Source organism: Labeo rohita, chromosome 4 (assembly GCF_022985175.1).
Source record: "Labeo rohita strain BAU-BD-2019 chromosome 4, IGBB_LRoh.1.0, whole genome shotgun sequence".
Lineage (NCBI taxonomy): Eukaryota > Metazoa > Chordata > Actinopteri > Cypriniformes > Cyprinidae > Labeo > Labeo rohita.
In genome coordinates this window covers 21,826,143-21,840,090 of record NC_066872.1, presented here as the reverse complement: position 1 = coordinate 21,840,090, position 13,948 = coordinate 21,826,143, and the positions used below count along the sequence as shown (strand labels likewise).

Below are 13,948 nucleotides of genomic sequence, written 5' to 3'. Positions count from 1 at the left end.
TATATACAAGTATATAAAAAATAAAATTCATGTTAAATTAGTCGTGTGTAAAATATCGATCACTGTCCAAAAATGAAGAACAGTCAAAAGGCTTTCAAACCATTTCAAATCCACGATGGTTTCAGCTGCAGGAGTGCAGACTAATCACATAAAATACATCAGATCTATTTTGGGCGATGCATTTTGGCAGGGATGCTTGTTGCTGCATGGTGAATGTCAGACATCAGATTACCATGGCAACAGCAGAGAGCTGCATGTTTGCCACAAGACGACGCAGCAGTGAGACTGGCAGATCTAAATTTGTTTAGGAACGGAATAAATAACATCCTATATATCCTCTTAATAGTGCATGAGTAAAAATTGGAGGATTTGTGATGCCTCTCATCTTGAGTGTTTATGAGGTTTTGAAGATGGCGGTGAGGCCGGTGAGACGTGCTTGAGGATCAAGAATGCTTGAGGAGATTCATAGGGAAACTGAAAAAAATCTATATATCTTACTGTCTGTCTGCCTGTCTGTCTATAGTTGTCTGATTCGTGCTATATCAAAGCCCAACACATCTTACAGAGCAGGAATGCTTGGTTCTGAATGAAGAGCCCATGTGACTTTGTCGTTTGGTCTTTCCTTGATCAAATCTGACCTATGAAAGGTTTTCACACAAAGAACCAAGTGATGCTGACAAATCAAAGGGTGACATTTCTAGCAAGACTGCTTTAATATCTACACCGCTTTTAAGGTTTTGGTGCCTTGGGATTAGGCATCTGATAAAATCAAGTCTTTTGACGTAACTGAACAAAAAGCATCCACCCTCCACAATGAATAAACTCATGCTTTGTAAGAACTGGAATTGGCCAATCTAGCTAATATTAACATAACTGTTATGTACTATATAATGCTATATGCATAAATACAGTATTGTCATATAAAAATGTCACTCCATTGATTATATTGCAGCATTATGGAGCAGAAATGTGGACAACACAGGCAATAAACATAGGCCTATCATAAGCTTGTCTAGACTCTAAACAACTAAACCTTGTCTAAAAGTTGCCAGGTCTTCTTGGTTCTTGTTAAATTTAGACAGCCTAGATGTCTATGAATTGTGGCTGAAATAATAATATTTAAAAAAAGCACAAGATTTTTGATTATCCAGTGGATGAAATAATATATAATAATGTGACTAATACTGCTAATGGTCAAAATAATAAATTATTTAATGTGCAGATCTGTTCATTTATTGAGGGATTTTTATGGTATTTTATTGTCTCAGTGCTACCTATAAAAGCACTGTATGTGTGCTCATATTGGCAAATAAAGCTTATTAATTTTTCAGCTTATGTTTTTCACCTCCTACTCATTTTCTCTTCTGAGAACTAGTGATTCATGAACAAATCGGTTTTTTAATCGGTTCTTAAGATTCATTCAAACAGAATCACAAGAACGTCCAGTGTGAATCACTGGACTACAAGAACTTTGTTTGTGAAGTGGCTGGATGTTTGAATACTAAACAACATAGTATTTACAGTAACACAACCTACAGAACTAAATATAGAACAAAGCTGGAATGAACAATGGGACTAGTTATAAAACACAATGCCTCGTTCTCATTTCACTATTGTAGTATTTGACAAAAATACACAGTAGTTTTGAAAGATGCTCTATTAATGTACTGATATGGAACGAACATAACATATATTTGGATCGGCGTCTGAATTGGTTCATTGAAATGAATCAACCAACTGAATCGATTCGCTAAATGGATCCCCTCAGCGCTAGAGAGACACATCGGGGTGTGTGTTCTACAGCAGATGCAGAATTATTGCATTAAACAGCCATCGTTTCAGTGTCTTTACCTCAGAGACACTGCAGCCTCGACTGATCTTCATAAAGCCATAATGTATTTGTAGTACAAGAAGAAGAATCATGTTCGTCAACACGGCATTAGTCGTTATTTCTTCATTGATGGGATTGCACGTCACAGGTGAGGCTAAAAACAACGTCGATTTCGGCTGTTTGTTTTAATTTCTGCTATATTAATTTTCTCATTCGCTATTGTAATGAGTGAGCTGGGCGTTTATTTGACAAATGCATGCTGTGCGTTTAATAATATGGGCAATGGGATCATCTGAAGGGGGTACATATAACCAGTTTATATAATTAAAATAAACAATGCAAGTCATAAAACAAAGTGAAATGTACGAACCTTTATTCGACAGGAAAATGTTTATTTAATCATCATCTTGTCAGTCAGTGCTAAAATGAATAATAATGCACTCAATCTCAATAATTTCTGAAGCTTATATCAGGTACAGTAGAAAGCTATGCACACGTTAATTTTTAAAGTATATGTTCATTATTAGGTTGTTTTGTGCCTGTGTATGCTCATACAGTATTACTGTAATTGATATTGCATGTGGTTAGACTCAATAATTATGGTTATGCTTGTTATAATAGGCTTAAGCTTACTTCACTTATCTAGCACTTAATTAACATAACCATATTGATCATTTGCAGAAATTATTTATTTAGACTGACTTGAGTGCAGAAAAAAACACTCAGAAATTGGTAGTATATTTCACAAACAATTGCAAAGAAACAGCAAGTAACACAATGAATTAAATGTGAAATTATGAAGTAAAAATTTGTATAGCGTACTCTAATAAGCAATGTTTAATTTACAAATTAAAAAAGAAGGGCAAGCTAGTTTGGAGAGAGATGATGAAAAAATCATGACAGACTACATTTTGGAGTTAACCAACTTATTCCATAAGCCTCAAGCCACATTTACAGTCATCTGTGGGTCCATCAACACTCTTAAAAATAAAGATTCTAAAACAGGGGTTTTCACAAAAATCCCATAGACTAACCATTTAGGTTTCCCCTAAATAACCTTTCAGTGAACAGTTCATAAAATGATTTTTTTCTTACTGAGGAACATTTTAATAATCTGAAAAAAAGAAAGAAAAGACTTTTTTTTTTCTTTGTTTGTCTGTTTCAGGGGGCATCTCTGTGGACGATGAAGTTTATCAGATTCCGCGTCGACGTTTAGCTAATGGAATGACTGGCCCCATGTTCCAGCACATGGGTGTTCTCAGTCAGGAAAAGCCTTTAGGATTTAATGGGGAATTGCTTCAGACCCAGTCCCGTGGACGGGTGGCTAAGCTGATGCCTGCAGTGTTTCTAGAATCCCATTTTCAGAGAACTCCACAGAGGCAATCAGATGTCAACTTCCTGCAAAACATTGACCATGTGGAGAACAAGCCAGTATCTGCCCACCATACGGTCACAATGGTGAGCGCCTACACAGCTTGTGATTTTTTGTTGTCTTGAGATTGTAGTGCAAAAATGTAGAAGCCTGGGGTGTAGAATTAATTAATAACAAAAAAAATGGTTGGATAAGATGACTGACATTTTTACCAGCACAAATGTTTAAAGACGTACAGTATACAAACAAATATGCACACACATTTGTTGTTTTAAACATGAGTTTAATAAAAATATATATAAGTGTTTTTTTTTTTTCTAGTGAGAAATTACAGGAATTCGATATTATAAGTAACTGATACTTATTTCCAAACTTACACCTGTGTGTGACTAAGACACGACTGTTACTGACAGGAAAACCGGTAGTTAAGCGATGTTTGCAATGTGCTGGAAGTTGACAATGTTAGGTCGTTGTTAGAGTAGTTGTTCAGGGGTGCATTTTCCGTACAACAAGGTAGCTTGCTGCTTATGTGCCTTAATATATATTTTTGGAGAACTACTCAGAACTGTTACTTTGTTGCGCATCTGTTTTCAAACCAATGCTGATTCAACGTTATAGAATGTCGTTATGCAGGTGGAGCAATAGATTAATCATTTAAAATCAAATTAAAGTCAGGTTATTGCTGTAAATAACAAACATATTGTCTGGTAACTACTTTGCTATATTTGTTCTCCATTTGCTTTGTTTACAAATGTTTGATTCAATCATCGATTTCCTCTTGCAGAGCACATTCACACATGCGCAATCTTCATAAACAGCCCTTTCACTCTCTTGACAAACAAAAGAGGCGTAAAATGAATTTTGTATATACAGTACAGTTGAGGTTAAGTGTTTACCTACACCTTGCAGAATGTGCAAAATGTAATTATTTTACCAAAATAAAAAGGATCATACAAAATGCATGTTATTGTTTATTTAGTACTGACCTTAATAAAATATTTCACATAAAAGACGTTTACATATAGTCCACAAGAAAAAATAATAGTTGCATTTGTAAAAATGACCCTATTCAAAAGTTCACATACGCTTGATTCTTAATACTATGTTGTTACCTGAATGGTCCACAGCTGTTTTTTTGTTTAGTAATAGTTGTTTACGAGTCCCTTGTTTGTCCTGAACAGTTAAACTGCCCGTTGTTCCTCAGAAAAATCCTTCAGAATCCCACAAATTCTTTGGTTTTTCAGCAATTTTGTGTATTTGAACCCTTTCCAACAATGACTGTATGATTTTGAGATCCATCTTCTCACACTGAGGACAACTGAGGGACTCATATGCAACAATTACAGAAGGATCGAACACTCACTGATGCTTCAGAAGGAAAAACAACGCATGAAGAGCCAGGGGTGTAAACTTTTGAACAGAATGAAGATGTGTACATTATTCTTATTTTTCCTAAATATCATATTTTTTTTCATTTAATATTCAGAAGCTACAGAAGATACTTCAAAATAAGTAAAATTAATCCTTATCATCAAATTCACCCCCAGTTTTCACTCTCTGGCTCTTAATGCATTGTGTTTCCTTCTGAAGCATCAGTGAGCGTTTCAACCTTTTGTAATAGTTGCATATTAGTCCCTCAAAAATCTGGATCTCAAAATCATACAGTCATTGTTGGAAAGGGTTCAATACACAAAAATGCTGAAAAACCAAAGAAAAACCTGAAGGATTGTTCTGAAGAGCAGCGGGCAGTATAACTGTTCAGGACAAACAAGTGACTCACGAACAACTATCACTAAAAGAAAAACAAAACAAAACAAAGAACCCCCTGCCCCCGCTGTGGATCGTTCAGTTAACAACACAGTATTAAGAATCAAGCATATGTAAACTTTTGATCTGGGTCATTTTTATAATTTATTCTATTATTTTCTCTTGTGGACTATATGTAAACATCTTTTATGTGAAATATATTATTCAGGTCAGTACTAAATAAAAAATAACATGCAGTTTTTATGATCCCTCCTATTTTGGTAAAATGATGAACATTTTGCAGATTCTTCAAAGTGTATGTAAGCTTTTGACCACAACTGTATATGAAATGAAATATATAGATTGTAATGCATGTTAGCTTGCTTATTTTGCTCAAGAGCATGATCTATTCAAGTCCAAAGAAACTACACTTATAACCACAAGTAGCTTTTGCAACTTTCTGAAAACACTAAATTGTTGAACTGTTGCAAATGATGGAACTCGCGTTCATAGTTGCAACTGTAGTTTCAGGGAATTCGTCTCTGGGTTTTTAGTTTGATTATAGCTGTCTTGGCATGAAAGGAGTCCACCCTTGTCTCTCTATGATTTGCTGGTCTCTAGACATGGCTCTGGTCCCTCTTTCAGTGTAAGTCTTTTGGATTTATTCACCTGTCTGATCACTTAAAGTCATGATGAAACAAAGTAGTTGTGCTTGGTACTTGGTTTCAACGCACTGGTTGTTGATTGGATTTTGAAATGAAGGTGTTCTGCATACATCACCAGAGAGAAGTCTAATGTTTTTACTGGAAGATTCAGTTATGACACTTTGATTTAAAGGAGAAGTCCACTTCCAAAACAAAGATTCACATATAATGTACTCACCCCCTTGTCATCCAAGATGTTCATGTCTTTCTGTCTTCAGTCATAAAGAAATTACGTTTTTTGAGGAAAACATTTCAGCATTTTTCTCCATATAATGGACTGCTATGGTGCCCAGATTTTGAACTTCCAAAATATAGTTTAAATACAATTTATATACTTTTTAATGTCAAATGCTCACCTTGTCTTACTCTGCCTGAACTCTGTTGTTTCCCGGTTCATGACAGTTAGGGTATGTCGAAAAACTCCCATCTCATGTTCTTCCTCAACTTCAAAATTGTCCTATATCACTGTTTTACCTTTTTTGTTAAAGGTGTTTGATCTTCTTTGCATGTTCACTTTGCAAAGACTGTGTTGGTACTTCTGCAGCGATGTAGGATGATTTTGAAATGATTTTTGAAGTTGAGGGAGAAAAATATGATTGGAGTTTTTCGACATACCCTAACTGTCTTGCGCCAGAATACACAGAGTTCAGGGAGAGTGAGACAAGAAGAGCGTTTGAGATTAAAAAGTATTTAAATTGTATTTTTTTAATGTAAATAACCGATCGTTTTGCTAGATAAGACCCTTCTTCCTCGGCTGGATTGTTTACAACTGCATTTGGGATTGTTTGAAGCCACATTTAAACTGCATTTTGGAAGTTCAAACTTGGGGCACCATATCAGTCCATTATATGGAAAAAAATCCTGAAATATTTTCCTCAAAAAACATAATTTCTTTACAACTGAAGAAAGAAAGACATGAACATCTTGGATGACAAGGGGGTGACTACATTATATGTGAATCTTTGTTTTGGAAGTGGACTCCTTTAACATTGTGAGATCAAAAAAATAATATGTGTTTAGAAAACAGATAAGGTAACAATGCATCTTTCCTCAATAATTTTGTGATTTGAGGTGTTTTGTATTGTGGTTTAGGTGTATTAATAACAGTAAATGTATTTTCCTTAGATTTGACATTGCGTCTGGTGCTGGATATTTGGCAACTGTCTGTACATACCAGATTGAATGATGTGTATGTGTATTTGTGATCATCACAGTGAGGGGAATGTGTTTTATGGTGGAGGAAGATGAACTCTCTTACCCTCAAAGCCAATTACACTAATGCACCTGATGCGAGACCTCTGGAAGCTTCCCCACTCCCACGAGGTGTCCAAAAAAATCAATCACAGCTCGCATATATCACCACTTCAGCGCACAGCACTGCCTGTGAGAGTCACACATTTATATATTTATTTGCTTTAATGCCATTGAAGCTTAATACGGGATGTGCTCAGTACACAAAAGGTCATTGCAATTTGCCTGTCAAAATGAATGCAGGTTTGAGAGCTACTTCAGTGTGGGTGGTAATTAAAGTCAACATGAAATCAACATCAACCCTGTTTGTTATGTATGTCCTGCTCTTGTTATGTTGACTTTTAGTTTGTAGTTGCCTTGTGTTATTGTCTTCTTTCATTAGGTCCTCATGAATTGCACAACCATAAAACTGCCCCCATTCTCTTATATAGTGCACTACGTGAGATGGCAACCATTTGTAGATGTGTAGCCAAAACCATTTTAAACATTATCGAGTGAAATCCCACAGTGCACCTTAGGGGTGTGAGATATCATGATTTTTGATTGTCCACTTCCGTCTCTATATACTGTACAACGCAACATACATTCACATCAGATGTTTACTCATGGGACGCTGCACTTTGCAATCACAAAAGTACATTATACGCATGTGCTTTAAAGCCTTGCCAGTTAAACATTTAATTTGTGTGCTGTTCTGACATGTGCTTTTTCTGAGCGTATACATCGGAGGTGTGCGTACACTAAAAAGCTTTTCAAACAGCGCCTGATTACTAGACTAACTTTCTTTTGCATCCAGAAAAATTTATGCATATGTATTAGATGTGTGCAGGTTTTAAAGTGACAGCAAACTAATAGTACTAAACATGATGCAGCTTGTCATTAAAGGGATAATTCATCCAAAAATTAAAATGCTGACATTATTTACTCACTCTCATGTCGTCCCAAACCTGTATTAATTTCTGTCTTGTGCTGAACACAGAAGTATATATTTTAAAGAATGTGAGTAACCAAACAGGTGCTCGTCCCCACTGAGTTTGATAGTAGGAAAAAAATACTGTTATAAGACTGTTATAGCGCCGATCTCCCTAACACTTTGCATGCTTGTTAAAAATCACCTGTGGCATGGGCTCACCAGGTTTCAGAAAGTTTTGAACTTTCTTTTAGGCGTTATAGGTTTTTGGGTATATTTGAACAAGCCGCCTATAGCTTACCAAAGTGTACATTTCAACATTTTTTGATAAGTATTGACCTAGAGAGTCCAGAAAGTTGTACTGTTTGCAAAAGTAGGTTTTTTACATCTTCTAATTTGTTTAACAAACGGTTTGATTGACAGCAGTGGTTCTAGAGACAAAGTTGTTCGGAATGAGAAGGTCTATCGTATTATATTGATATTGTGTGCATGTGTGAAAAAACCATGCAATATACAATCGTTTACGCCCTTGAAAAATGAGATATCGTCCCCCAGTAGCCGATTTCATTAAAAATTCTCACAGAATTTAGGGCTGTGAGTCATACGCCATCTAGTGGCCAAGCTCCGTGACTTTTTTTATGTGACCTCAGATTCAGCTCTTACATACGTGTTTTTGGTTTGGCAAAGATATCTCATTCTATTCAAAAGTTATAGCCATTTTAGTAAAAGCTGCCCTGTCCCTTTCAAACATTTTCGAAAGTTCTACATGTTTTTTTGATAATTATTGATATTCACTCTACACAGAATGTTCCTGCAATGGTTTGGTTCTGATTTGGTGAAAAACCAAGGACTAGTTCACAAAAAGTAGGCTTTTCAAAAAAATACAAAGTACCCAAAAAGTTAGTTTTGTTCAGTGTGACCCAAAGACTACAACAACATAAGACACTTGAACCTATGACTAATGGTTGAGCAATTATAAGCAATTGCATGCTTTTAATTGCTGTAGCACACCCATCAGGCCGATTGGGCGAGCCTTGGTGACGTTATAGACCAATTTGGAGTAGATGTCACAGTTACGTCACTTGCAGATGCGCACGCATTGTGGTGGCAGAAAAAAACAATGGTAACAAGTGGAGTAAAACTGGTATTGTTGTGCCTTTGGATATCAGAATCAGAATGCTGATGACAAATACTCTTGTCAAAAATGCTATTTGAAGCTTTATGCAGATGTTTAAAAGGACAGGCTAATGGATGAAACCTGCTATGATTACTCTTTTTTTAAAGCATAAATCTGATTTAAACAATTGGTCATACATAATGCATAATACATTACATAATAGGCACATATGCAGTTCATAGGGAACATATTATATTAGCCCTATACTGTAGTTACAGTATGAAATACTATTTAAACCTATAACATTTGACATTAAACTATTTTATCTTACAATTCTGACCTTTTTCACGATCATGAATCGTGGTTTTTCTGAAAAAAAAAGCATGATAATGATATATTTGCCATATCACCAACCTCTAATGCATTTTAATAATTAGTGTACAACTGATGCATATTCCATGTACTGTGTAGCTTCAAATGAATTACCTCATCTCACCAGAAGATGGTGTCCAAAATGTGCTCACTCATTTTCATTCACTCATTCAGTGGACTATACAAGTATAGTACTGTGGGCAATAGTTAATGATTCCAACTGCAAATTTTCCACCAAGTGCTATGACAAATTCCACTTACTTTTGTTACTTCTGACACAAAGTACAAATTGGTTCTTTTTGCAGTGGTCACTGTGAAACGTCAGCATAGACAGCATTGACATCATTGGTCAACCTTGGTGTAGACATTGTTGACGTGAATGCCCAAATTAGTTACATTTGGAGATGACATTATATTGAAGTGATAATTAGCCTATCAGTTGTTTTGTAGTTGCTGTTCTCTACCTCTATGAAATAATAAATAAAAATGTGCATTAGGTATTTTTTTTTAAAAGGTGTGTTTTTATTAAATTTATGAAGGTGCTGTAAATTGAATAGTTATTGATAGTGTATTCTGCTGTAATTGTACTGTGTTATCATATTTTGTACATACAACTTAATAAGAAATGATTTGAAGCACCATTATACTCCAAAAACTGCTTGGACAGGAGAGTTCTATACTAAAAATAATGCTATATGCATACAATACTGTACACTTATTACCCTGTTTATTCATATTGGCTTTTTAAAATTATAATTAGTTTAATTATTATGAACACAAATTAAGGTAACCATGGCAAATTAAATTAATATTTACTGCATTAATGTACCATAAATGAAACCACAAAGGTATGTACAATTACAATGTAAAGTTACCGTGTTACTAAAAAGTTGTGTTACTAAAGTTACTTTTTTTGAATAAACTAAAATTTTATAAAATAGGATTATATTGTGTGACAAGTCATTTTGTTCACTCTTTCCTGATATACTGCAGTAAACCGCCATACACTATATAGGGTACACAAAAATGAGTGAACAAGTGAACGATTTCTGACAGATTAAGTTAATTATTGTGCCAAAGTCAACCCCAACTCTACAGGGCTATTTAGAGTTGTCTCCACATCACTAGTTTTTGTTCAAGTCTTGTACATTTTGGTTTTCTTTAGTTCACTCAGTTTTGTTTCCTTGTTTCCTGGTTCCTGGTTTTGTGTACTTATGTTATTATTATAACATTAACAAATCTCCATTTGGATCCTGCTCTCTTATCACTGCTGAGTTCAACAAACATTCTGGTTTACTTTTCCTGGTATATTTTACATGGTTCATCACTGCACATCAGGGATGGCTCGATACCATAATTTTGGTTTCAGTACGACACCAGAATCTAATACCTCGGTATCGATACTAAATCAATACCATAGGTGACAAATAACCAGCCTCAAAAGATAAGTGAATTGAAAACAATTTAGTAAGTAATGACAACATACTAAACATGTATTAGTTCATTTATCATTTATAAATAATTATTGACCTTGATTAATAAGTGCTGTGATACTGTTTAGCTTTGGTCATCTTACCTATAGGATTTTAACAATGGTTGCTTTACTGTAAAGTATTATTCTAACAAAGAATTCAAACTCACATTCCCTTCATATTATTGATACTAAAATGAATATAGCATATGGGTCGACCTATATGTGTTTTTCAGGGCCGATGCCGATACCGATGATTACAGATCAAGTAGACCAATAACCAATATTTTGAAGCGATATATATGTCTAGTGTAAAAATTCAGATTAATGTCAAAATTAAGAATAACAAGGGCTCTGACGAAAACTGCCTTCCTTGGTGTTAATTGAGCGTAGAACTCCCACACTGCACTTCTTTCTCTTGTCTACCTCTGTGCATCCATCTACACTAAGGGTAATATAAAGAGAAAATTAAAAGTGGAGCCACTGCATCCCTGCTGACTGTATGCTTCTTGATTAAACCTATGAATACTGCACTACAGCTAAACAGCTTGGGAAAATGTAAGTATTTGGCTTCAATAATTTACATGTTAGAAATGTATGTGTAACACCGTTACCTCTCGTAATTCCTCATTAATTCTTTTCTGATGACTAAAACATAACCTAAAATAGTAGAGTTGACTATTCAGTTCATCTAATGCACATCAGTGGATTAACTTAAAAAAAAAACACTGTATATAATAAGTGTAAATAATTTAATTGTTACTATTTTCATAAAACTATAACCATAATAGCCACTTAGTTCAGTAGCCTATTGAAATTTATACATTTTGTCATCATTTTGTGCCTATGTGACACTAGAAATTTCAGATAGTTTTAGTTTAGAGTACAGTGCAAATGAAGGCATAAAACAATTTCATTTATCTTATAATCAATTGAGAGTTACTCTTTATTTTTGACAAATAAATGGGTTTACTATTAAAATTGATGATTACGCTTTTAAACAAAATTGTAATAATTGTTGTAGTAGTAGTATTGTTATGACTATGTTGCCTCTCATGTTGTCTGGTCATGTGTCACCCTTGTCTGCGTGCTATATTCTGATTGGTTCCTCAGTTGTATGTGTCATGTCCTGATTGGTTCCTTGTGTCTGCTTTCATTGGTTTGTTTTGTCATGTGGTTTCCCTGTTTAGTATATAAGTTGCTCTCTCTCTCTTCAAGTTTGCTGATTGTTGTTAGCCTGTAGCGTGTTCTGTGTTAGCCTTAGTTTTCCTTTGTTCCTAGTTTTCTTGCCCTGCCTATTTGCTTTGACTTGGATTGTTTTCTGGTTTTTGTGATTCTTCGCGACCTGCCCTGACCTCAGCTTGTCCTTCGGATTACCCTTTTGATTACCTTGGATGTTTCTGTTTGCTGTTGTTGGCCCTGCCTGTTTTGACTACGCTTTTAATAAAGTTCTGCACTTGGATCCACATCACAGTCGCCTTTACTCCAAACGTTACAGAACAATCAGCCACACCCGGATCCAGCAGCTTTATTCTACAGCCCAGCTCAAACATGGACCCAGTCATCAGCTTTGCCCGTCAGTCTCAAGGTAATCGGTCACTTGAGGACCACATTCAAGATTTTTTTAACATTATCAATTACTCTGATCTCCCGGACTGTGTACTGATAGACTTATTTTGCCATGGACTCAATGAACCATTACGCTCAGTCCTTATACGTAGTAGCCCTCGAGGTTTGTTAAGTGAATTTTTGGACTTTGCTCTTCTGCTCACTAGCTTGTCATTCGCTGTGGGTGTTACAGAGGAGGCACCTGACAACGCAGTAATGGCGGCCGCGACATTAAGTCAGCCGCAAACCTCGGGTCATTCGGCGATTATGATTGCTACTCCGGTGTTGAATTCCGCTCGTGGAATGGCGGCCACACCAGAGCGCGCGCTCGTAATGGCGGCAACCGCGCCGCCCGTACTCAAAATGGCGGCCGCATCGGAACGCGCTCACGTAATGGCGGCGAAAACGGTGCTCCGTCATGTCTCAGCTGCCACACCTGAGCCATGTAAAGCTAAAGCTGTGTTTTCTGAGTCAAGTCAAGTTACAGCTTTTGTTCCTGAGTCAAGCAAAGCTAAAGCTGTGTTACCCAAGTCAAGTCAAGTTACAGCTGTTGTTCCTGAGTCAAGCAAAGCCAAAGCTGACCTCCCAGAGTCTCGCCACGTTTCATCTGTCTGTCCAGAGCCTAGTCACATCTCGCCTGACCTCCCAGAGCCCCGTCACGTTTCGTCTGTCTGTCCAGAGCCTAGTCACGTCTCGTCTCACCTCCCAGAGCCTCGTTACATCATGTCTACCAGTGTGATGGCGATCACCATTCTGTGTGTGTGGGCCGCACACTACACTCCAGAGGTCTCGACCGTCACAAAGTCTGCTCCAGAGGTCTCGTCTGTGCACAAGTCTGCTCCAGAGGTCTCGTCTGATCACAAGTCTGCTCTAGAGGTCTTGTCTGTCCTCAAGTCTGCTTCTGAGGCCCCATCTGACCGAGAGTCTGCGCCAGTGCCCCTGGAGGTGGCAGCGCCAGCTGTAGAACCTCCAAAAGGGGCGGCGTTTCCCTTTGGAATCTCTGCCCGTCTAGTCATGGCCGAGGTGGCCGCCAACAAACTCTCTGCCCGTCCTGTCACGGCCATGAAGGCAGCCAACAAACTCTCCCTGGAGGGCTCCTGCGCCACCCGCTCCGCCCTGGAGGGCGTCGGCTCCGCCGTGGAGGGCTCTTGCTCTGTCCGCTCTGCCCTGGAGGGCTCCTGCTCCGTCTGCTCCGCCGCGAGAATCCTCGGTCTCGTCAGCTCTGTTATGGTGGTCCCTCGCTCTGCTCCACCACTCGCCTGGACTGTTTGTTTTGGAGCGTCTGGAAGCCGCTCCTTAAGGGGGGGCTATGTTACGACTGTGTGTCGACCCTTGTCTGTGTGCTATATTCTGATTGGTTCCTCAGTTGCATGTGTCATGTCCTGATTGGTTCCTTGGTTACTTGTGTCTGCTTTCATTGGTTTGTTTTTTTTTGTCATGTGGTTTCCCTGTTTAGTATATAAGTTGCTCTCTCTCTCTTCAAGTTTGCTGATTGTTGTTGGCCTGTAGCGTGTTCTGTGTTAGCCTTAGTTAGTTAGTGTTAGCCCTGCCTATTTGCTTTGACTC

General features: G+C 37.2%; 1 protein-coding gene across 1 annotated transcript in view; it reads left to right on the top strand.

Annotated features, from left to right (window-relative positions):
* Window positions 1-1,768: 1,768 nt before the first annotated feature.
* The window catches only part of ptprr (protein tyrosine phosphatase receptor type R), a 34,284-nt gene continuing 22,104 nt past the window's right edge, over window positions 1,769-13,948 (top strand). Inside the window, exons 1-2 of the mRNA XM_051107662.1 lie at window positions 1,769-1,979; window positions 2,997-3,289. Coding sequence (XP_050963619.1) covers window positions 1,922-1,979; window positions 2,997-3,289 — 351 coding nt within the window. The 5' untranslated portion in view covers window positions 1,769-1,921. The remainder of the gene's footprint in view (window positions 1,980-2,996; window positions 3,290-13,948) is intronic.